General features: G+C 38.2%; 1 protein-coding gene and 1 non-coding gene across 3 annotated transcripts in view; both read left to right on the forward strand.

Annotated features, from left to right (window-relative positions):
• The window catches only part of GADL1 (glutamate decarboxylase like 1), a 262,602-nt gene that overhangs the window by 170,576 nt on the left and 67,495 nt on the right, over window positions 1-24,531 (forward strand). For both annotated transcript variants that reach the window (XM_067043127.1, XM_059077372.2), the window contains exons 13-14: window positions 4,718-4,769; window positions 18,884-18,973. In XM_067043127.1, the coding sequence (XP_066899228.1) occupies window positions 4,718-4,769; window positions 18,884-18,973 (142 nt within the window). The remainder of the gene's footprint in view (window positions 1-4,717; window positions 4,770-18,883; window positions 18,974-24,531) is intronic.
• Window positions 10,802-10,908, forward strand: LOC131764757 (U6 spliceosomal RNA). The gene has a single exon (XR_009337955.1). It is a non-coding gene; the product is annotated as a U6 spliceosomal RNA (small nuclear RNA).

The raw sequence follows: 24,531 nt of genomic DNA on the forward strand, positions 1-24,531 counted from the left end.
ACATGCCATGCAATATGTTCTCATATATGCAGAGCATACAGAAAGCATATGGAAAAAAATCCCAGGAGTTCTGGGAGGTTCCATTGCATCAGAAGAAATTTCAAATGACATGAGACTGGGAGAGGCACTTGGTCCAGAGCGCTCCAGGGAGACTCCAAGTGGCTGGTGAATTGAGAACAGGACTGGAAAGTCTATTTCTGGAAAGGAATGTATGTCCTGCAAAAGGGCAAATGAAATGCACAACTGTTAAATGGACTCATGGAACTAAGGAGGGAAATGTTTCAGAGCAAGATTTCATTAATGTACATTTCAAAACTATGCCAGGATCTTAATAAAATGAGTTTTTTACCCAATAGGATTGGTGAAAACGTACTAATGTGTATTTATTTTTTTCTCTCTTCTCTCTTTTTGCTAAGCTTAGTGGGAAGGACTGTGAATTTTATGACGCTATTGTTGCTTTTTGAACCCATTTACCTGGATGCCTTTTGGTAGAAGTGTTTTATGGTTCCTGAGTTTTATCAAAAAACTCAATGCATATCTTTTTTTTCCTGGCTTGTATAAGATAAGAATAGAGTTGTTTTTTAATGTATTTTCTCTTTAGGCTGTTTCCATATACTGAAAAGTTGCGAGGAATAAATCATCCTATGAATGTGGGCAGAAGTGACATAAACCTTATTTGGATCCCCTACCCCAAAACCCATTTCATTTAAGCATTTATTTAAGAGGAGGGTAGGTACCCTATAGAAGAGGCACTTTATGCTAGCATTTCTGAACCTATGCTCCGTGGGATAATAGACTTCCAGAAGATCTTAATAGATGTTCTTCCAAGAAATGTTTCCACGGTCAAATATGTTTTGACAACGCTAACCAATACATTGGTCCTCTCTTGGAGGTTCAAAGTGTTCATTAGTACACTAAAGGCTCTGAGGGGCTTGTAATATAGAAATATCTTAAACTTTAGCCAGTAGGCAGGCACTGTTACTCTTCATCCAAAACCCATTCTTCCTTTTTCCTTGCCAACAGAACCTCTCAATTTTATATAGATAGCAATATTCCAGCTGGGAACATTGAGCTAAGCCTATTCCCTTTTCAGTCATTAGCTTAGGGATGAATATATGACTTAGGTTCAGTCAATAAGATACAGGGGGCTTCCCTGGTGGCGCAGTGGTTGAGAGTATGCCTGCTGATGCAGGGGACATGGGTTCGTGCCCTGGTCTGGGAAGATTTCACATGCCACGGAGCGGCTGGGCCCATGAGCCATGGCCGCTGAGCCTGCGCATCCGGAGCCTGTGCTCCGCAATGGGAGAGGCCACGGCAGTGGGGGGCCCATGTACTGCAAAAAAAAATTAAAAAAAAAAAAAAGATACAGGAAGAAGTCTATGAAAGCTTCTGAGGAAAATATTCTTACCTAATAGAAATTAAGAGAAAATGCATTTTGCTCCAGCCTCCTCTCTTTCTTCCTGGGACACTGTCACATATAGATGTGATGTGTGGAGCTGTGGCTGCCATCTTGTGAACACAAGTGAATTCACTAACACTCTGAACATGGCAGGCTGGAATAATAGAAAATGCCTGGTTCTTGGTGACATTACTGAACTTTCCAACCAGCTCAATAAATGTTCTCATGATTTAAGCCAAGCACACTTCTAATTTTAAGCAAAAGCAATCTAATGGATATGCCTAGCATTGCTCAAATTTATTTGAATGGAACCCTTTCATGTGGGAAACCTATTAACACAGTATACCAAGGAACATAGTTTGAGAACCCTGGTGTAAACCTTTTATTATTGTTATAACTCTTTATCCAAATCACCTCCACCCTCAGTTCAGTTGGAGTGTTTGTTACACTGGGCTTTACAGGTTCTGAGAGTGACTGCATGGGGGCATTGATCAGGCACAGAGCCCAGATCCACGTGGTTAGCAAAGAGCAGAGTTTTAACTGAATTGATTCAGCTCTGCCTTAGGATACCTTTCTCCCAGGAGCAGTGTTAGTCAGTTTGACAGATATTTTAAACTGAGAGTATAGGCAGTGTGTCGAAGTTTCATCTTAACAGTCTTAATCTGTTGGGGAAGGATTTTACAAATCTAGTTCCACATCTCCATTACGTGCATGAGGAAACTGAGGAGGGCTCAGGGAGTCTGAGGAGTTTGCCTAGAATCACAAAGTTGATCAAGTGTACAACTAGAATCTTCTAGAGTCATTCCCTGGAGTTCATAGCCTGGGGGTATCCAGGATTAGTGCAGGCCCCCTCAGAATGGAATCATGGCACTGAGTTAGCAGATTGCCATTATATTTGTGCCTGAAAAGGCAAGAAAAAATAGGGTTCATGAAGCTTTCCTTGTATAGATAAAGATTGTATATGTCTATCTATTTTGTTTTGTGATTTGTATTTTTTTCTTTTATTAAGTTCCTTTTCAAAAATTATGAGTAACCACACCTATGAAGCTTTGCAGAGATATAAAAAGAGAGTAAATAGTCTCTACCTCCCCACTGCATCCTGTTTCTCGCTTCCTCAGGTAGACATCGAGGATGTCTTTAGGATGCGGTCTTCCATACTTCATTCCATGCTCATATATACATGTGGAGAGGGATCACTTATGCTTTTTCTTTTTTTAATATTTTCTTAAAAAGCAGAATCATATTATCTACATTTCTCAATCCCTTGCTTTCATCTCTTACTAATATATCATGAGCATCTCTGTGGTTTAATTGAAGTGGATATAATCCATTCTCTTTAATAGCTGCATCGTAGTACATGTGTTGCTATAATACATTTTATTTTACCCTTTGCCAATTTCTGGATATTAATCTTTTTTCCAATTATTCCGTATGGAATACACACACATACACATGCACATGTAGATTTAGATGCAGCAACATTTGTGTATACATCTCTCTTTCTCTCTCTCTGTCTCTCTCTATCTGTCTTAGTGTTGATGAGGTTTTCCTGGTAGACCAGCATCTCATAAGTGGTTTGCTGGATCAGAAGCTATGAGTATTATTAATTTTGAAAGGTTTATAGCAGCTTTCTATCACATTCACTAGCACTGGATGTTGTCCCTCTTTAAATTTGTTTCCAGTGTCCTGTGGGCAACAGGTTTAGTATTGTTATTTTAATTTGCACTTCTTTGGTTACCAGTGATCTTGAGCATCTTTTCTAATGTTTATTGACCATTGGAATTGCTTTTATCGAAAGTTAGGCAGTGTGCTAACGGTGTAAAAACTTTACAGCTACATGACATCTCCTGAAAAAAGATTCAGGGAAAGGAGTATGTAGAAAGAACATCAAATACTTTGTGAATGTGTGTGCGTGTGTGTGTGTGCGTGCACGCACGTGTGTGGTGTCACAACATTATTGCTCAAAATAAAAGATTCGTATTATCCAGTTAATATCGATAGGATTTTTAAAGATATTTTATAATTTAAAGATGATATAATCTGTATGCTAAGCACCGATACTTAACCTTATGCAAAAAGCTAAAAAAATTGTTTGGGAAAAAAGAACTTCGTCCCATTAACTGGTATATTCCATATCCACATTCTAGAATGTCCTTTAGTCAATAAACATAGTAATAATAATCCCCCATTTCCACGGTTTATATTCTATACAATTTTTTACATATGATTTTATTTATATTTTTTACAACATCCTTTTGAGATTGGAAAATCAGAATGTGTTATTCCAGTTTTACAGGTAAGGGAATTGAGGTCCAAAGAGGAGCATTTCTTTGTTGCCCTTAAATATTAATTGAATGTATGTAAGTTAGTTACACAATCAATTCCATATGATGGTACCATAATTCCATATGACCGAACAGGATTTTCAAAGCCAGTGCTTGCCTGCTTTCTTCCTTCCTTCCTTTCTTTTTGGCTATAACATATACAATTGCAAAATACCCTGGAAAGTACATTTTTGTCAGCACCTCTGATCATTTCCTTACATTTGACCCCCAAATTTGAAATACTGTGTCAATTGTTATGAACTTTTCAAAGCTCATGAACAAATCACTAGTTTTCAAAGCCAATTGTTCAGAAGGTTTATCTTTTTATTTAGACAATAACCAAGCCCAGTGGGGCAGAGTCAGTGTTAATTTACTCTACATTCTCAATGTCATTTTAGTCTTTTCTCCATCACATTCCATATCTCATGTAGCTGTGCCCTTTGCTTATGGCACGATAATTCTTTTTTCCCTGACATTCAAGATAACTTCATAGACATTCTATCAATGGCTACAACCCACTTACTTTTAGCATAATACCAGTGATCAGTCTTTCTTCCCTCTGGCCTGGCCTTGGGAAGTATGGTGTTGTACTTCCTTGATCTTAAAAGAACACACAAGCAAGACTAAACACCAAAAACTTTTACCGCCAAGCCAGCTAGATAATTTAAGTACCTATGCTAAATCCCCATCTAGAATATGAATGAGATATATATCCAATCTACTTTGTGTGGCTTTCACACTTGGGTTGAAGTCTGATGCTAACATGTAAGATAGACATCATCTCGTCAAAGAGATGTACCTTTTTACTCAGGCCCCAGTGGATTGCAGTAGGCTCAGGTGTATCCGTCTAAATACAGACCTGTGCCTGTACATGTACCCTTACTTATTTCTAAGCCTTGTCTCTGCGTCAGAAATTATAGTTTTATTGTATGTCAGCCATGTTCATGGAATTTTTAGATTGCAGATTATAAATATTATTGTGACTTTTTTTTAGGTACCTAGTAGAAGAAATCAAGAAAAGAGAAGGATTCAAATTACTGATGGAAGTAAGTGATTACAGAATTGTGCTTGTGATTTTGTCAGTCAACAGTAATGAAGGTGGTAATTTTCTAATCTGTTGTATTTCATTGGTTTTTGTGTTGCAGACTTAGAAACAAGTCATTAGCTTAATTCATAGAGTCCATTATGTTAATTTACTTTATTAGTGAGTATTTTTCCTTTGTTGGATTCAGAGAACACACTTGCCTTAAGTATTGAAAATTACAGTGCTCAATAATAATTACCAAGGATAACACTGAATAAATTATGACCTGTCTCTTGATATATAAATTGCATAATGATTGTACTGCAAACATTCAACTGTGCTATAGTGGTGCTTCTGTGAAAAATCAATTAAGTGAATGTACAATAATGCATATAGTTTTCTCTTTTTATAAAATAATGAGAGCATGTTAGCTTTGGAGCAATGGAAATATAAGTCATTTTGTTGTTGGATTGTTTGCTATATATAAGAAATATGGTGGTTACAAAGAGAGATTATTGGGGTACTTTTCTAAAATATATGGTTAGAAAATATGAAGAATATTATTTAATTCTGATTTTTAAGAAATATAAAGTGTGAGGTTTGCTTAGCTCTTCTTATAGCATATACTTTATAGCAATTTTTAACATAATAAAAATCACTTAGAGACTGCAGCCCAGGAATCTATCCTGTATATAAGCAATCTGGCTAGTTTTTGGTATTCATTTATTTGGCAAGAATTACTGAGCAATTGTTTCGTGCTGGAGATATAAGACAGGGAAGTTCCCCACTCTCATGGTGCTTACATTCAAAGGGAAAGTGACAGGCAATAAACAATCAAATTATTACATGGGAAACATCAAGTTGGGGGAAGTCTTAAGAAAACAATAAAACAGATTCATGAAAGATAATAAGTAATTACAAATAACTCATTAGACAGTTCCAGGTGTGGGAAGTACTATAATGGAAATAAATAGGGTAAAATGCTGAAATGGGGGGTGTGGGTGGTGGTGGCCTGTTTGGTTGGGATGCAGGTAGGGCCCCCTGGGGTTGCCTCTGCGCTGAGACCTGCTGAGTGATGGTAAGAAGCATGCCACGCAGATGCTTGAGGGGAAAGGCATTCTAGATAGAATCAATAAACAACTGCCAAGGCTTGAAGCTGAAAAGAGTTCTGTGTGTTTGAGGAGCCAAAAGAAGGTGCATTAAGCAAGGGGGAGAGATAGTCGGTGATAGTGTGGAGAGGTTGGCAGAGACCAGATCTGCTGGAGCCAGGCAGGTCATGGTAAAGACCTTTGGCTTTTATTCCAAGTGTAATCTTTGGAGAAGTTTTCAGCAGAGAGGAGTCTGATTTCCGTTTTGAAAGATGGTGCTGGATGTCATGAGAAGAGAGGGAGGAGGTGGTGGTGAGGGGAGGACAAGAAAAGAATAAGCGAGACAAGGTGGGAGACGGTTGCAGTAACTTGGGTGAGATGTGATGATGGTCCTCAGATAACTTCGGGAAACACTGCTCCGGAGACTCCTGGCCGTGGATTCTCCCACTGTCTGCAAAGGGGGCATCTGATCAGAAGGTTCGAAGACTCCAGACTCCCTGAAAACTAGGGATGTAAAGGAACTTGCAAAAAGAGCAGAAGAGTCCATATTTAAACGACTTTCTGGTAACACCACTAAAAAACAAGAAGACCAGTTTAGAATGTGGAACATTCCACAGTACAGCTGACCTGGTTTCTTCAACAGGTCAGTGGCATGAGGAAAAATAAAGGAGAGTGTGATGTTGATCACTTCTGGGGTCAAAGAAACCTAAGAGGCAGAACAACCAAAGGCAACCCTAGTCTGAGGGAGCCAATTGTAAAAAGTAAATTTTAAAACAGTTGGGGAATTTCCAATATGAACTGGTAGGAGTTATCACTGATTTTGTTAGACATGACAGTGGCATTATAACTACAGAAGAAAATGTCTGTATTTTCTAGAGATGTGTACTTACCATGTAAGGATGAAACAAGAGCTATCTGACTGGATTGAATTTGAGTTTGAATCACCTTTTTTATTTTCTTGAGGTTGAATTACCTCTTTATTTTCTCAAGTTTGAATTGCCTTTTTTATTTCTCTGGCTGTGGGAGCTATAGGTCTTAAGGAAAGTGCTGTATACCTCAGAACTGTGTCATTATTTTTTTTTAGAACTGCACAGTCTTTTGATAGAGCTGAGAGGAAAAGTGACGAGCAAAATGATGAACTGATTTAAAAGTTATTTATATACCTTCCTAAAGGCTTAAAAATTGAGGGAGGAACCTCTTACCATCATCTTTAGGGAAATGCAAACATTCACATCCTTGTAATGAAAGTTAAGGTGGATTTTAAGCATTAGGCAGCCTTCTGCCCTGGATATTTTATCTGTGTGAGCCAGATGGCCCCAAAGCAGGGAAGGTGGCTCCTTCAATGGTCCTCCAGAATTCCTACTTATAAGGGATTTTGTATGTGATCTGCATTTGTCTCTTTTCTCTGTATCCATTTAGAGAAATAAAGTAAATTTAGTAAATTTAGTAAATTTGAATTTCACATATAAATGTCAAATTGATTAGCCTCTTTTTGTTAACAAATGCCTTCCTTGCACTGATTAAATATAACCCTAATGCATACTTAAGGGAAGAGATACACAGGTTTGATGAGAGCCCAGGTCTGTAAAACTGCAAGGTTTTCAATTTAGGAAAAAACAAAGTCTATAATGATAGATACATATATTTCACTGTGAAGCAAATGGCAGTGAGTGTTAAGTGGAACATTACAAACAGTAAATGAACACAACCACACAGAGTATCTAGTACTTGAATATCTTTGCCTGAAAAGAACAAAAGTAATGCATATCTTCTTGAAGACGATTGAAACTTATCATTTCAAAGGAATTCTGCATTATTCATAGGCCCCTGAAAATCCTATCTTTATTTTTCCATGTTGGATCTAAGATCTAATAGATGTTTTCTTAGCGGTATATACTGTCATTCACATGTTTATTTTGATCTCTTGGGCGAGTCCTAATTATTCAACTTTTTGTTTTTCTCTTCCTGATTTCTGCCTTAGAAAGAGTTATTTAGGTTTCATAGACTTTCTGAGTTACAAAGGATCTTCAAGGACATCTAGTCAACTTCCTGCTCAGTGCAGGAAACCTCTCTTGATAGTTCTTGTAACAGGAAGTCAACTTCTGCCAGGACACTTCCTGTGTAAGAGAATTCACAGTTTATTCCTCTTCCAGGGAGCTCTAAATATTCATATTCTAATACTAACTGAATCCTACTATTAGGATTTGGTATGTATCAAGCACATTGCAACTTACAGTTTTTTAAATATAGTTTTTATATAGTTTTATTAGATCATAACAACCTTCTATTTGCTAAATTCAATGCACATCCGTTAATCTTCTTCTTGGACTCCTGCAACATTTTGCACGATTATCCACTTCTTTCCTGTCTTGGCTCCTTTAACTTTCTCTCCCAGTTTTTCTCCTTTCCATGTGACTTCTCTTCTCAGTCTCTGTGTGAAGGTCTCTTCATCTGAGGACTGCTTAAATGCTCTCCATTCTTTTGTCTTGGCCCTTTCCTGTGTCTACATACTCTCCCTGAAATGTTTCATCTATGTCTAGAGCTTTGTCATCAATAGTCTCAATAATGTCTCCATCCCTGACTTGTCCCTTCAGTTTCAGTCCTTTGTATACAGGTATGTCCTGGAATTTTCCAGACTCCCACAGTCACCTCAAATTCATCATTTCTAAGGCTGAAGTGTAGCCATTTTCTTTACCAAAATTTTGATAAATACATTTTCCAGATGAATTTTTGGAACTCTTTTCCATTAGAACTATGATCCATCTTCTTTTTCCTTAGAACCATGATTTATCTAAACCAAAGTCTCAATGTTGTCTTCACCTATTTTCCTTCTCTACTCCTAAAGCCACCACCTTAGTTCAGGCTCCTCTTAGCACTCAGGTTGGTGCTGTCTCCCAACTCATCCACTGCTTCCAGTCTTAGACCCCTTTATCCCATCTCTATGCTGCAGCCACCCTGTGGGCTTTCTAATAAAATGAAATCTGTCCCCTAGACTGAAACACTCCAGTTGCCTCTGGAATCAAGCCCCGACTCCCCAGCATGGCCAGTGAGGAAGCCCTTTGTGAAAGGATGCCCATCTCTGTTTCCAGCCTAACCCCTCTTCAGCACACCCTGCCATCTAGTCATTCCAAGTACTTGCCATCACCTTGAATACACCAACTTCTACCTGTGTAGTATTCGCTTTGCCAGGAATATTTCTTGGATTATGAGAAATTTCTTCTTTGAAAATGCCCATACCATTGCAGCTTGATTGCCTGTACCTAGCCTTATTACTGTTCTCTGAGTTATATTCTGTGTTTAAATCATATGAAATTGAACATTTCAGTTGCCCTTCTTTGGACATGCTATAATTTTTTTTATGTTCCCCTTCTAATATGTAGGCAGAAATTAACACAGTGATGTGTCTCACCCAGTGAAGATTTTCAAGTGGGACTGTTTATCCACTTGAAAAGCACATCTTTCTACCAATATAGTTCCAGGTAATAGTCACTACACTAGTAGAGTGCCTTCTGTGTGCCACATGTGGTGGTTAATGTTGGAAATAATCTCTTTACTCATCAAACCAGCTCTGTGGGGTAGACAAAATAATCTCCATTTTATAGATTAGGAAGCTGAAGCTTAGAAAGTTTGACACTTGTCCAAGCAAAGACCTGGTGAAGTTGAGATTCAAACTGCATCCATGTGACTCCAAAACCCAGTCTTTTTGTGCTACTCAGTGCTGCCTTCGGAATTTTTCAGTAGTCTAATCAGTTACTTAAAACTTGTGAGCTTGAAGTCAGGTAAAATCCATCATGACCCCCTTCTCCATTCTATATTTGCATGTTTGATCATTTCAGTCTATGTGCTATATTCTACATTTATACTTATTAAAAAGCATACTGCTAGTTTTTATTATTATTACTAATCATCATCATCATTGTGATCTAGTGATATTTCAGCAACAGAGATGAATTTCTTTTGACAAGGCTCAGTTTTAGAGAATACAAGCTACTATATTTTGGTGACCACTGACTTTTTTTCCCCCAAGGGTCTCATATTATTTGCTCAATAATCCTTGCTGGAATTGACATCAAAGCACTGGCTTTATTTCTTGGAATATATCTTCTTTCTTTCTCTTTGAAAATCAGGATAGAATGAACCCATCTTTTCTTTAGTGACACTTCTCTACCTCTCCATGAATTTTTAAAGATGATGACAATGCTTTTACTGCTGCAGGTTTTTTGTACCCTTCTCTATCATCCGTCTGGTCTAGACACTTGGATTCCCTTCTCAATGTTGTGGTGTTAGACAATATGGACTAAATGTGGTCCTAAGATGCCCAAGAGGTCAGACTTTTATATATGTAGGGAATTAAGTGGCATGTGAATGGTTCTACTCTGAAAATACACTTTACTGCTTTGAAGCTACTTGAAGAAAGTCTATATAAAATAAAAGCTACAGAGGCAAAGAGACAGAAAAACTCAAATATGTTCCTTGTGGATATTCAAGGGATGTTTTTTCCAAGTTTTAATAATTTGGGGAATGCCCATAGTAAAGGTATTCCACCAAATGGAGCATCAAATTTCCTCCAATGAAATGAAATGTCAGAAAGGCTTCACCAGTTTCCAAATATCATAGCACTAGAGCCACACCATTCTAAAAGAGACTGGGCCAAGATATCACAGATTTGTCACTTCCAAAATATCTAAACCAAAACTTATTGAAGGAAGAAAATATAAAAGGTGGTTCAAAAGGACTAGGTCCTAACATAATATATAGAGCAGATCTGGTAGCAGATAGAAACTATTACAAAATGATTCATTTTGTAATATCAGGAATATCCAGATATTTGCCATGCAAATGAAAAAGAATGATATCGCCATGCAAATGAAAAAGAATGGCTTATTTAATGATGTATTATGGTCCAATAAAAAGACAAAAACTGCACAGTAATCTGAAGTGGGAAAGTGCAATGTAAAGAATTATCGTACTTGCTTTAGCAGCACATATATTAGAATTAGAACAATACAGAAAAGATTAGGATGCTCCCTGTGCAAGGATGACATGCAGATTTGTGAAGAGTTCCATATTAAAAAAAAAAGAATTATTAACAGGGGATTGGAGTCATGGGAGATTGCCTCGCAGGCGAGAAAGAGACCCTAAAAAATACAGAAATAGCAGATACTGTAAAGAACAGACATCACTCCTAGAACTGAGATGGAGCACTGAGCAAGAGGCCACCCCCACCCAGGGCTGAGATCCAGACTTGATTGGAGAGGGTGCAGTGTGGCTCACAAGATGACAGGGAAGTCCCCCAAGGTGTCACACAGGTGGGGTCTCTAGGAGTCCAGCCCCTGGAGTGCTGGAGGATGCTGATATCAGGGCACTGCCATATTTTAGAACTCACTCAAGCCATCCAAGGAAAGGTGCCTCGCTGGCAGCCCTCCCTATGAAGTCCTTGGAGGAGAGTGTGCAAGGAAAAACCATTTATGGGCATCCTCCTGTGACCAGGCTGCTGTGAAGCCGCCACAGGGCGTGGTGTTGGGGGAAGCTGTCAGGGGCCACTTTTGCTGCTGGTCATCAAAACTGCTGAAAAGAGCCCCACCTACTGCAGGAGCCCCATGAGATGAGTGCATGTGACCAGGAGGAGACACCTCTTCCTTCTCCATGTCCCTCCAGCACCCTCTGGTGATAAAGTATCTGATTAGACCAGATGGCAAGGAGAAATATATATAGAGTCCACCTCCATTATTGGAGAACATAAAGAAAGGGTGGATTTGGAGCTGAGAGGCAATAAATTGATAACTGACATAAATGGCACCAGACGCAAATTACTAGAATCTAGTGACAGATAATAATTCTGTTTTTTCTACATTCTAATCAACCATAGTGACTTTATTTATTCACAAAAAGATTTATTCACATTAGATGATTAAACAATTTGAAGGCCAGTACATTCTATTCTAGAGAAACCAAATTAATCATAAATTAGAAAACCAAGTATAAATTATGTAGATCTGTAAAGACTATTGTAGTCTCATGATAAATGTTTATGGAATTGACTTGAATTACAAAGTACTCCATTTTTTTAAATTTTTTTAATCATTTCTTTATTTTTCCCATGTTCAATATTAGTTATCTATCTTATACACATCAGTGTATACATGTCAATCCCAATCTCCCAATTCATCACACCACAACAACCACACCCCACCTTCCCCCCTTGGTGTCCATACATTTACTCTCTACATCTGTGTCTCTATTTCTGCCTTGCAAACCGGTTCATCTGTACCATTTTTCTAGGTTCCACATATATGTGTTAATATACAATATTTGTTTTTCTCTTTCTGACTTACTTCACTCTGTATGACAGTCTCTAGGTCCATCCACGTCTCAACAAGTGACCCAATTTCGTTCCTTTTTATGGCTGAATAATATTCCATTGTATATTTGTACCACATCTTCTTTATCCATTTGTTTGTCGATGGGCATTTAAGTTGCTTCCATGACCTGGCTATTGTAAATAGTGTTGCAGTGAACATTGGGGTGCATGTGTCTTTTTGAATTATGGTTTTCTCAGGGTATATGCCCAGTAGTGGGATTGCTGGGTCATATAGTAGTTCTATTTTTAGTTTTTTAAGGAACCTGCATAATGTTCTCCATAGTGGCTGTATCAATTTACATTCCCACCAACAGTGCAAGAGGATTCCCTTTTCTCCACACCGTCCCTAGCATTTGTTGTTTGTAGATTTTCTGATGATGGCATTCTAATCGGTGTGAGGTGATACCTCATTGTAGTTTTGATTTACATTATCTAATAATTAGTGATGTTGAGCAGCTTTTCATGTGCCTATTGGCCATCTGTATGTCTTCTTTGAAGAGATGTCTATTTAGGTCTTCTGCCCATTTTTTGACTGGGTTGTTTGTTTTTTTAGTATTGAGCTGCTTGAGCTGTTTATATATTTTGGAGATTAATCCTTTATCTGTTGATTCATTTTCAAATATTTTCTCCCATTCTGAAGGTTGCATTTTCATTTTGTTTCTAGTTTCCTTTGCTGTGCAAAAGCTTTTATGTTTTCTTAGGTCCCAATTGGTTATTTTTGTTTTTATTTCCATTACTCTATGAGATGGGTCAAAAAAGACCTTGCTGTGATTTATGTCAAAGAGTGTTCTTCCTATGTTTTCCTCAAAGAGTTTTATAGTGTCTGGCCTTACATTTAGGTCTTTAATCCATTTTGAGTTTATTTTTGTGTATGGTGTTAGGGAGTGTTCTAATTTCATTCTTTTACATGAAGCTGTCCAGTTTTCCCAGCACCACTTATAGAAGAGACTGTCTTTCTCCATTGTATATCCTTGCCTCCTTTGTCATAGATTAATTGACCATAGGTGTGTGGGTTTAGCTCTGGGCTTTCTACCATGTTCCACTGATCTATATCTCTGTTTCTGTACCAGTACAATATTGTCTAGATTACTGTAGCTTTGTAGTATAGTCTGAAGTCAGGAAGTCTGATTCCTCCAGCTCCGTTTTTTTCACTCAAGATTGCTTTGGCTATTTGGAATCTTTTGTGTTCCCATACAAATTTTAAGATTTTTTGTTCTAGTTCTGTAAAAAATGCCAGTGGTAATTTGATAGGGATTGCATTGAATCTGTAGATTGCTTTGGGTAGTATAGTCATTTTCACAATATTGATTCTTCCAATCCAAGAACATGGTATATCTCTCCATTTATTGGTATCATGTCTAATTTCTTTTCTCAGTGTCTTATAGTTTTCTGCATACAGGTCGTTTGTCTCCCTAGGTAGGTTTATTCCTAGGTATTTTATTCTTTTTGTTACAATGGTAAATGGGAGTGTTTCCTTAATTTCTCTTTCAGATTTTTCATCATTAGTGTATAGGAATGCAAGAGATTTCTGTGCATTAATTTTGTATCCTGCTACTTTACCAAATTCATTGATTAGCTCTAGTAGTTTTCTGGTGGCATCTTTAGGATTCTTTATGTATAGTATCATGTCATCTTCAAACAATGACAGTTTTACTTCTTCTTTTCCAGTTTGGATTCCTTTTATTTCTTGTCTTCTCTGATTGCCGTGGCTAGGACTTCCAAAACTATATTGAAGATAGTGGTGAGAGTGGACATCTTTGTCTTGTTCGTGATCTTAGAGGAAATGCTTTCAGTTTTTCACCATTGAGAATGATGTTTGCTGTGGGTTTGTCGTATATCACCTTTATTATGTTGAGGTGGGTACCCTCTATGCCCACTTCCTGGAGAGTTTTTATCATAAATGGGTGTTGAATTTTGTCAAAAGCTTTTTTTGCATCTATTGAGATGATCATGTGTTTTTTATTCAATTTGTTAATATGGTGTATCATATTGATTGATTTGCATATATTGAAGAATCCGTGCATCCCTGGGATAAGTCCCACTTGATCATGGTATATGATCCTTTTAATGTATTGTTGGATTCTGTTTGCTAGTATTTTGTTGAGGATTTTTGCACCTATATTCATCAGTGATATTGGTCTGTAATTTTCTTTTTTTGTAATATATTTGTCTGATTTTGGTATCAGGGTGATGGTGGCCTCGCAGATGAGTTTGGGAGTGTTCCTTCCTCTGCAGTTTTTTGGAAGAGTTTGAGAAGGATGGGTGTTAACTCTTCTCTAAATGTTTGATAGAATTCATCTGTGAAGCCATCTGGTTCTGGACTTTGGTTTGTTGGAAGATTTAAAATCACAGTTTCAATTTCATTACTTGTGATTGGTCTGTTCATATTTTCTATTTCTTCCTGGTTCAGTCTTGGAAGGTTATGCCTTTCTACGAATTTGTCCATTTCTTCCAGGTTGTCCATTTTATTGACATAGAGTTGCTTGTAGTAGTGTCTTAGGATGCTTTGTATTTCTGCAGTGTCTGTTGTAACTTCTCCTTTTTCATTTCTAATTTTATTGGTTTGAGTCCTCTCCCTCTTTTCTTGATGAGTGTGGCTAACGGTTTATCAATTTTGTTTATCTTCTCAAAGAACCAGCTTTTAGTTTATTGATCTTTGCTATTGTTTTCTTTGTTTCTGTTTCATTTATTTCTGCTCTGATCTTGATGATTTCTTTCCTTCTTCTCACTTTGGGTTTTGTTTGTTCTTCTTTCTCTAGTTGTTTTAGATGTTAGTTTAGATTGTTTATTTGAGATTTTTCTTGTTTCTTGAGGTAGGATTGTGTAGCTATAAACTTCCCTCTTAGAACTGCTTTTGCTGCATCCCATAGGTTTTGGATCGTTGTGTTTTCATTGTCATTTGTCTCTAGGTATTTTTGGATTTCCTCATTGATTTCTTCAGTGATCTCTTGGTTATTTAGTAACGTGTTGTTTAGCCTCCATGTGTTTGTGATTTTTACGTTTTTTTCCCAGTAATTCATTTCTAATCTCATAGCGTTGTGGTCAGAAAAGATGCTTGATATGATTTCAATTTTCTTAAATTTACTGAGGCTTGGTTTGTGACCCAAGATGTGATCTATCCTGGAGAATATTCCGTGCGCACTTGAGAAGAAAGTGTAATCTGCTGTTTTTGGATGGAATGTCCTATAAATATCAATGAAATCTATCTGATCTATTGTGTCATTTAAAGCTTCTGTTTCCTTATTTATTTTCATTTTGGAAGATCTGTCCATTGGTGTAAGTGAGGTGTTAAAGTCCCCCACTATTATTGTGTTACTGTTGATTACCTCTCTTAGAGCTGTTAGCAGTTGTCTTATGTATTGAGGTGCTCCTATATTGGGTGCATATATATTTATAATTGTTATATCTTCTTCTTGGATTGATCCCTTGATCATTATGTAGTGTCCTTCCTTGTCTCTTGTAATATTCTTTATTTTAAAGTCTATTTTATCTGATATGAGTATTGCTACTCCATCTTTCTTTTTCCATTTGCATGGAATATCTTTTTCCATCCCCTCACTTTCGGTCTATATCTGTCCCTAGGTCTAAAGTGGGTCTCTTGTAGACGACATATATATGGGTCCTCTTTTTGTATCCATTCATCAAGCCTGCGTCCTTTGGTTGGAGCATTTAATCCATTCACGTTTAAGGTAATTATCCATATGTATGTTCCTATGACCATTTTCTTAATTGTTTTGGGTTTGTTTTTGTAGGTCCTTTTCTTCTCTTGTGTTTCCCACTTAGAGGAGTTCCTTTAGCATTTGTTGTAGAGCTTGTTTGGTGGTGCTGGTTTCTCTTAGCTTTTGCTCATCTATAAAGATTTTGATTTCTCCATCGAATATGAATGAGATCCTTGTTGGGTAGAGTAATCTTGGTGGTAGGTTCCTCCCTTTCATCACTTTAAGTTTATCATGCCACTCCCTTCTGGCTTGTAGAGTTTCTGCTGAGAAATCAGCTGTTAACCTTATGCGAGTTCCCTTGTATGTTATTTGTTGTTTTCCCCTTGCTGCTTTCAATAATTTTTCTTTGTCTTTAATTTTTGCTAATTTGATTACTGTGTGTCTCAGTGTGTTTCTCCTTGAGTTTATCCTGTATGGGACTCTCTGCGCTTCCTGGACTTGGGTGGCTATTTCCTTTCCCATGTTAGGGAAGTTTTCGACTATAATCTCTCCCAATATATTCTCGGGTCCTTTCTCTCTCTCTTCTCCTCTGGGACCCCTATAATGCAAATGTTGTTGCGTTTAATGTTGTCCCAGAGGCCTCTTAGCTGTCTTCCTTTCTTTTCATTCTTTTTTGTTTATTCTGTTCCACAGCAGTGAATTCCACCATTCTGTGTTCCAGGTCACTTATCTGTTCTTCTGCCTCAGTTATTCTGCTATTGATTCCTTCTAGTGTAGTTTTCATTTCAGTTATTGCATTGTTCTTCTCTGTCTGTTTGTTCTTTAATTCTTCTAAGTTTTTGTTAAACATTTCTTGCATCTTCTCAATCTTTGCCTCCATTCTTTTTCTGAGGTCCTGGATCATCTTCACTATCATTTTTCTGAATTCCTTTTCTGGAAGGTTGCCTATCTCCACTTCATTTAGTTGTTTTTCTGGGTTTATTTCTTGTTCCTTCATCTGGTACATAGCCCTCTGCCCTTTCATCTTGTCTATCTTTCTGTGAATGTGGTTTTTGTTCTACGGGCTGCAGGATTGTAGTTTTTCTTGCTTCTGCTGTCTGCCCTCTGGTGGATGAGGCTATCTAAGAGGCTTGTATAAGTTTCCGGATGGGAGGGACTGGTGACGGGTAGAGCTGGGTGTTGCTCCGTGGGCAGAGCTCAGTAAAACTTTAATCTGCTTGACTGCTGATGGGTAGGGCTGGGTTCCCTCCCTGTTGGTTGTTTGGCCTGAGGCAACCCAACACTGGAGCCTACCTGGGCTCTTTGGTGGGGCCAATGACAGACCCTGGGAGAGCTCATGCCAAGGAGTACTTCCCAGGACTTCTGCTGCCAGTGTCCTTGTCCCCACTGTGAGCCACAGCCATCCCCTGCCTCTGCAGGAGACCCTCCAACACTAGCAGGTAGGTCTGGTTCAGTCTCCCCTGGGGTCACTGCTCCTTCCCCTGGGTCCCAATGCACACACTACTTTGTGTGTGTCCTCCAAGAGTGGAGTCTCTGTTTCCCCCAGTCCTGTCGAAGTCCTGCAATCAAATCCCACTAGACTTCAAACTCTGATTCTCTAGGAATTCCTCCTCTTGTTGCCGGACTCCCAGGTTGGGAAGCCTGATGTGGGGCTCAGAACCTTCATTCCAGTGGGTGGACTTCAGTGGTATAAGTGTTCTCCAGTCTGTGAGTCACCCACCCAGCAGTTATGGGATTTGATTTTACTGTGATTGGCCCCCTCCTACCGTCTCACTGTGACTTCTTTGTCTTTGGATGTGGGGTATATTTTTGGTGAGTTCCAGTGTCTTCCTGTCGATTATTGTCCAGCAGCTAGTTGTGATTCTGGTGTTCTCACAAGAAGGAGTGAGAGCACATCCTTCTAGTCCACCATTTTGGTTCCTCTTCTGTTTGTTTGTTCTTTCTGTAGCTCCTTTTTTTTTTTTTCAGTCAAATTCAATAAGCCTATTACAAACTTCAAAGGTGAAGGGATGATCAGATCAAGAGCTTTCCTTGTTGAGCTGGAATATTTCTGGGCTATCAGTTGTAATTTAAAATCCACTAAAATCAAAACTCTTTATAATACCAGTTTTGATTTTAAGATGTGAGGTGATAGCTGTTTCCTCTCTCTGAAATACTTTGAAACTTTATACTGACAATGGAGCATAACTTGGTTATTGAGAACTATTATAACACCAGTTATTACGTACAAACTGTGTTTGTGGTGGGAAAATGGAAGTCATTTCAAAAACTTTCAGCACAAAAAATCAGATGAGGAAGGTGCTGAGTGGGTGGGCATGACCCAGCATGACCCAGTTCTTCAGCCATTTCTATGACAGACTTATTCAGCTCTGGGTGTTCTGATCCCAGGTGCTGAGAGTCTTCATTTTGAGCAAGCCATCTAGCAGACTCACACCCTTCCTGATACTGCTACTTGAGAGCCAGTAGTCGAATTGATGGCCTTTTTTTCCCCTTCTGATGCTGTATTGGCCAGGGTCACAGCAGGGCTGGTTAAGTGGAGCCCAAGTATGTTATGTTACCGACTCACAGGTAATTGGGGATTTTGCATTTGTCAAGTGTAGCAGGTAATAGAAGACAACTTTGGCCACCTTAAGTAGAGAAGAAATTATTGGAAGGATATGGTGGTGTGAGATATAACTTAAGGATTAGGGTTGAAGAGGGATGAACCAGGGTATCTCTAGGTATATGTGTATCAGGTACTAACTAATGGTTAGTTAGAGCTGGGTTGAGTTAGCTTCAAACTTCATTCTGTTTATTTTTGATCTTGTGCACATTCCTTACCCAGAGGGGAGAGCACTCTCTGGCTGCACCCAACTGAGAAGAAAATTTCTCAATAAGCTGTTATCAAAAGTAAGGCTGAAAGGATGTCTAATCTATCAGATTCTGATGTTATCAACGTAAGACACACATGATGACTCAAAGAAACTAACTAAGAGTTGAATTGCATTCTAAGATTAATTAAAAACTTCCAAACTTTCTTCATCTTCAGCCTGAATATGCCAATGTTTGCTTTTGGTACATTCCACCGAGCCTCAGAGAGATGGAGGAAGGACCTGAATTCTGGGCAAAACTTCATTTGGTGAGTGATAAGCATATTGCATTTTTTCCTTTGGATGAAATAGATTCAATGCCCATTGTCTATTGATCCTATAAATAATTTGGTACTTGCAAGAACTTCTTGAGGATCTAGAGAGGTTGTTCTTAGAATATTAAAAGTTAATAACATGCCAAACAGTTGTGAGCATTTGTTAAAACAAATCAACATACTTGACACACACATATTCAAAATAATTGTGCTGTTTGCAAGAGAGTGGTAGAATTTATCAGAAGTTTTAATTCACAGTGTACTTCAGAGCATGTGATCTGGTAATGGTTAATGTCGTATGATGAATGGCTTCTTCCTTCAACTCTGCTGGTGCATGTCTGTGACTGCTTGCATCACTTCACTAGCAGATAATGTTGAAGTCTAAATCTGGTACACTTTGTGAGTGTGAGACTTTCTGTTCTTTCCACTAAGGGGCTTATGTGATAAAAAAGAAAAGAAATGTCAGTAATGAATTTCAACTGATCATTGAACTAAATGTGACTTGCAAACCCCTCCTTACCCTCAGTGTGGAAATCAATGACAGTTTTAACAGCTTTGATAGGTGATGGCCCTTCTCCTTACCCTCTAGAAGAAAAGGAAAAACTTGCCAGTCATGCAAGGGACAGACATTCAGCACTCACTATGCTGGGCACTGGAGATATAAACATCAAAGAGACTTGGTCCCTGCCCTGGGAAGCTCATATTCCAAGAGACAAATGAGTAAAGAGATCATCACCAGGTAACTAGTAGGTGCCGAGATGAAGAGAAACCCTGTAAAGGCAGAGAGAAAGAATATCTACCCCAAAGTGTAACACTAGATTGGAGTCTTGGACAATAAGTAGGTGTGAGTCGGTGACAGCTGTGAAGAAGTGGGTTCCAGGAAGAATCACAACATTATGGTCCAGAGGCTAAGAGGGGAGTGTGTGATTGAAGACCACAGTGGGGCAGGGGCAGTGCTAGGAGTAGGACAAGAGCAGCAGGCACGGGAGCGCATGGAGGCCTCATCTTCCATGACAAGGTGCTTGGGATTTGTGCCTAGTTAGGTAGAGGTGGGAAGACCATGGCCTTTAAGTCATAGCCACCTGGATCCTCACCTGCAGCATCTTCTTTAGCCTCAGGCCACTTTCTGTTTCTTCGTGGCTCATTTAGCCTCCTGCAAGGTAGCACAATACATACTCAATATATAAATATCTTACCTCTTGTTAAACCTGAGGTCAGGCAGCAGAGATGGGGAGAGATGGACAGAGTTACCTGTGCCTTTGCCTAGACAAGCCCTCCACTGGCCGTTTCAGGCAGTTAGCGTGGTCCTTGGATCTGGTTTGTCTTTTTGTCACACAATGTAAATGAGAAAGTGCTAAAGAATACATTCCAGATGGTAAGTGACTCAAAAAGAAACAATGTGAGAATTTAATGGTGATGTTTCCGGGGACATTTTGCACTTTGATGGAATGCATCAGGCATTCTTTGGTGATGTTGAGAAGGATATGGCTCCCATCCTTCTCACTTTCTGATTGTTAAGAAAAGCAACTGAGAAGATGATATTCATGTTTTATGGACTCAATACTGTTGCATGGACACGGATCAGGATAAGTAAATAGTCTCTTTATGTTTGGGGATACTATGGACTCATTCTTCCACTGTTTAAAGAAATATTTACATTATCTGGTCTCAGAAAATTTGAAATTGAGGATGGGTATATAAGCTAAAATCAAATAAATCAGCATATAATACACTTTTAATCTTAACTGGAGATCAAATATGAATCAGGACAGTCTCTTCTCTCCCCAGTATTCTCCAGCATCGGTTCTGTCATGATTGACATACATGATTCTCCATCTCTTCATTTTGGAAATACTTTTCTGCCATTTAGAACCATGGGGCCCTTGCCCAGTCTAATATCATATTATTTTAATTGTTCTGGTTGCTTCTGAATCCTGAACATGTATGCTGCAGATGAATCATCATTAGTTCTGTCTTAGTTTCCTTTTATCCCCTCTCTTGGCATGGGTGTGTGTGCGTGAATTTGACAAGGAAGGGAGGCATATATCTCTGTTGTTGATCTATGTGGTTTCATGCTTACTGTAGTATGAGAATGCAAGTATATGATTTATAACCTGGAGTGTACTTAAAGCACACTTGAAATTTGTTTCAGGGTTTATCTTGGTTGGAGAATCACAAACAAATAAATAAACCGAATAAGGCGTCTTCCCTCCAATTCAGACTCATGTCAGACAGAGCTATCAGATTTCAGAATCAGTGGTGTGATAAGTCTTCCCTTTTGCAGCAGGAGGGGAGCGGGATTATTTCATAAAGAACCTGGAGTTTGGGAGTGTGTGTGTGTGTGTGTGCACGCGTGTGTGCATGTGCACACACACGTGAGACTGTTTTTGAGAACACAGTCACTCTGCTGTCTACTGATGCTGTGACAGCCCCTCTCTGACACTGTGTTCAACCACCGAGTTCCAGCAACTCGTCTTTTTAAAATGTCCTCCATGAAAGTTCTTCTTTTTGGTTTTTTCAGGCATTGCGGCATTCTAGGTCTTCATTAGTTCTCTGCCCAGATTGTACTCGCTTCTTTTCTGGTCTCTGCCTCCTGTTTCTTTTCCTTCTTCTCCACACAGTCATACCTGGAGCCCTGTTTTATCTTGTCATTTTCCTGCTGGAAGCCTCCAAATGCTTTACACTCTTTACACTCGCAGCTTTCAACCCGATCGAACAATGACCACTGTTTATATTAAATGCTGTTAAATGTTCTCTTTATTCTCCTAAGATGAAACCAATAGAAAATAGGACCTACCTACATGGAATTTTGTAAAAGGCAATAGAAGGTCTTACATGTCATATGAAGGAAAAATAATCTTTATAATAAAGATATGTATTTCATTACATAAACGTTTGGCATGACAACATTAGAAGACACAAGGAAGTGATAAGATGCTGACACATCCTCTTAGAATCACTGTGAATGTGAGCCATCTTCAAATGCAGACTCTTAGAAGCAGGTGATGTTGCTGATGCCAATAATAGGAATGGGGTGATGTTAGTGACATAATTTTCAAAAACGGTTCACAATTCTTGGTAAAGCATTGAAGAAAACATTTTCCCCTTGATTTACGTGGTAGTAGAAAACTTAATGTGTATTTTAAATGGGCACAGAATAGTTTGCATTTGCATGTAAACCGGAGTTAAGTTCTGGGCTTGGATAATTGTAATCAGGCTCCTGGCCTCCTGCATTTCCAGCAGGACATTTCAAAGTTGTACAGGACATGGGGCAGCTCTTCCTGGCTCAGGACTGCTCTCCACGGTGCAAGGCAGCTGGCATCCCTGTTCCCCACCTTCTAAACACAAGAAGCAACCCCCAAACATCATGAAAACCAAAAACATCTGCCCAAATTTTGAAGATATTCCCTGGAGGTGTAATGAGAATGACTGGTCCACAGTATAAAATCTAGTTCATTCTGCGTGGCATCCAAAGGCCTCCATGTCTGTTCCTCAGGCATTAAAAAAGCAAGAAAATTTTAAAAACTTAAATACTCAACTATAGGGAATTGATTAAAATGTGGTACATAACTTATATGCAAATTTGTAGTGTATAGACAATTAAAATTTTCTTCCAAAATAACATATTCATAATTTATTATTAATTGAAAAAATAAGTTATAGAACAGTCACTGTATTGTATATACATAGACATTTATATACATATACAATATTGTATATATGGTTAGATAAGGGACACCAAACTATTTTAGAAATAGAGTTACAGATGATTTTTCCTTTCTTTTGTATTCCTCTGCAATTGCTTAATTTTCTACAATTAATATATATTGCTTTTGTGAAAATAATAATAACAGCAGCAACAATAATAATAATAATAAACCAAAGTATAGAATAATTGACCCAACGAAACCTTAGAGTTCCTTGAGTGTTTATCCAGGCAAAGGTTATCCAGGTTTTGACCACAATCTCCTAATAGTTAAAAAAAATTTTTTAGTTGAGTATTTACCCCAATATTTGTTTATTGTTTTAAATTATCTACATGTATTCATTTTTAAATATAGTATGTACATTTTAAAAATGCACAAAAGAAGTTTTTTTAAGGATGGATTTAAAATAATTAATTATTCCGAGATGCTCTAATCTTTTCTTCTTATACCAAAGGGATTGTCTTGTTTGGAGACCATGATTATACCATAGTCAACTCAATTAGTTTGCAATCTATTTTCTCTCATGACTTGCTCACAGACATAGTATATAATTTGTCTTCCCTTCCTACTTCTCTTTTTCTCTCTCCTTATCTCCTTACTGAAATACCTACACTATCTGCACTGATTTCAAGTTCAGAGACGTTGCTCCTGGGGTCCACAGTGAGAACTTCAGCAGGCTTCTCAGGGCTTCCTGAAAGCTGCCTGCTCTGTGGTCGAGGTAGACTTCACTCGCTAAGGTGACTGCCCCAGATAGGATTATGTATGTTTGTTTCTTCTCACTTGGTGATCAGGTATGGAGGGCGAGGGAGTTGGGGAGAGAGGGCAAAGGTAAAGCTGAAAGCATAAGACCCAGAGAATGTAATTGAAAATTTCATCAGTTTGTTTTATTTCATCACTACTCAATGTTCTGATGCAGAAGATTTCCTCTCTTGTCGACATTTCATAAACAGTCCTGCATTCCACCAACATAATTTACATTCTTAAAAGTAATTACCAAGGTGTCTTTTTGTACTTAAGCATGGTCATTTCAACGTTTTTTTCATTCACTGACCTGCAGATTTGTGACTAATGTTAGACATTTATAATAAGCTCATTTCTCCTCGACAGTAGGCAAAGAATAAATCTTTTAGAAGCTACTAGATGGGTTTGTTGTATTGCTTATTTGGTGATATAACTTGATATGGTATTCCAGATATCTTTGGAGAGAATCTAGTGTTCTCCCTGCAGGTTTCTGATGAACAGCACTTGAAGATGAGACAGCGTAGACTGGGTAGGGTTGTGTGCTTTCAAGGATGCCCACTTTCTGGGTTTGCATCAGGGAGGGCCTCTCAGTGCCCCTGGTGGTGCTTCACTTGTTTCCGCTGTGTGTGTGTATATGTGTGTGCATGTGTGTTCACATGAGTGCATATGAGTCCATACACATTTTGAGGTCTTCTGTGTATTTTGAGGACTTTGATTCTGATTTTCTTTCCTTCATCATGTGTGACATTTGTTTATCAAGCACTTGTTTTTGGATTGTGAAAAAAAAACCTGTTTCTTTAAAGGTGTGACAGTGTTTCGTTTTGTTTTTTTAATTTTCAAAGATGAGTTTCTTTTTTAATCCTGTGATATAGAAATTATAACATCTTCAAAAATCCTATTTGCTAGTGGATATCCCTCATTTTAAAGCTCTACTTTTAAAAAATTATATTTAAGAAGAATGTAATATAGAAGTATCTTAAAATATTTCTGAGTGTGACTTGAGACTCTCTCCTGAGGATGGCTGGGATGTCGATTTTGAAAATGCTTAATGTGCTGAATACTTAATGTACTATTTCTTGCAGATACTATATTCTCTTTCCCCAA

This window comes from Kogia breviceps, chromosome 10 (genome assembly GCF_026419965.1).
Source record: "Kogia breviceps isolate mKogBre1 chromosome 10, mKogBre1 haplotype 1, whole genome shotgun sequence".
NCBI classification, from domain to species: Eukaryota; Metazoa; Chordata; class Mammalia; order Artiodactyla; family Physeteridae; genus Kogia; species Kogia breviceps.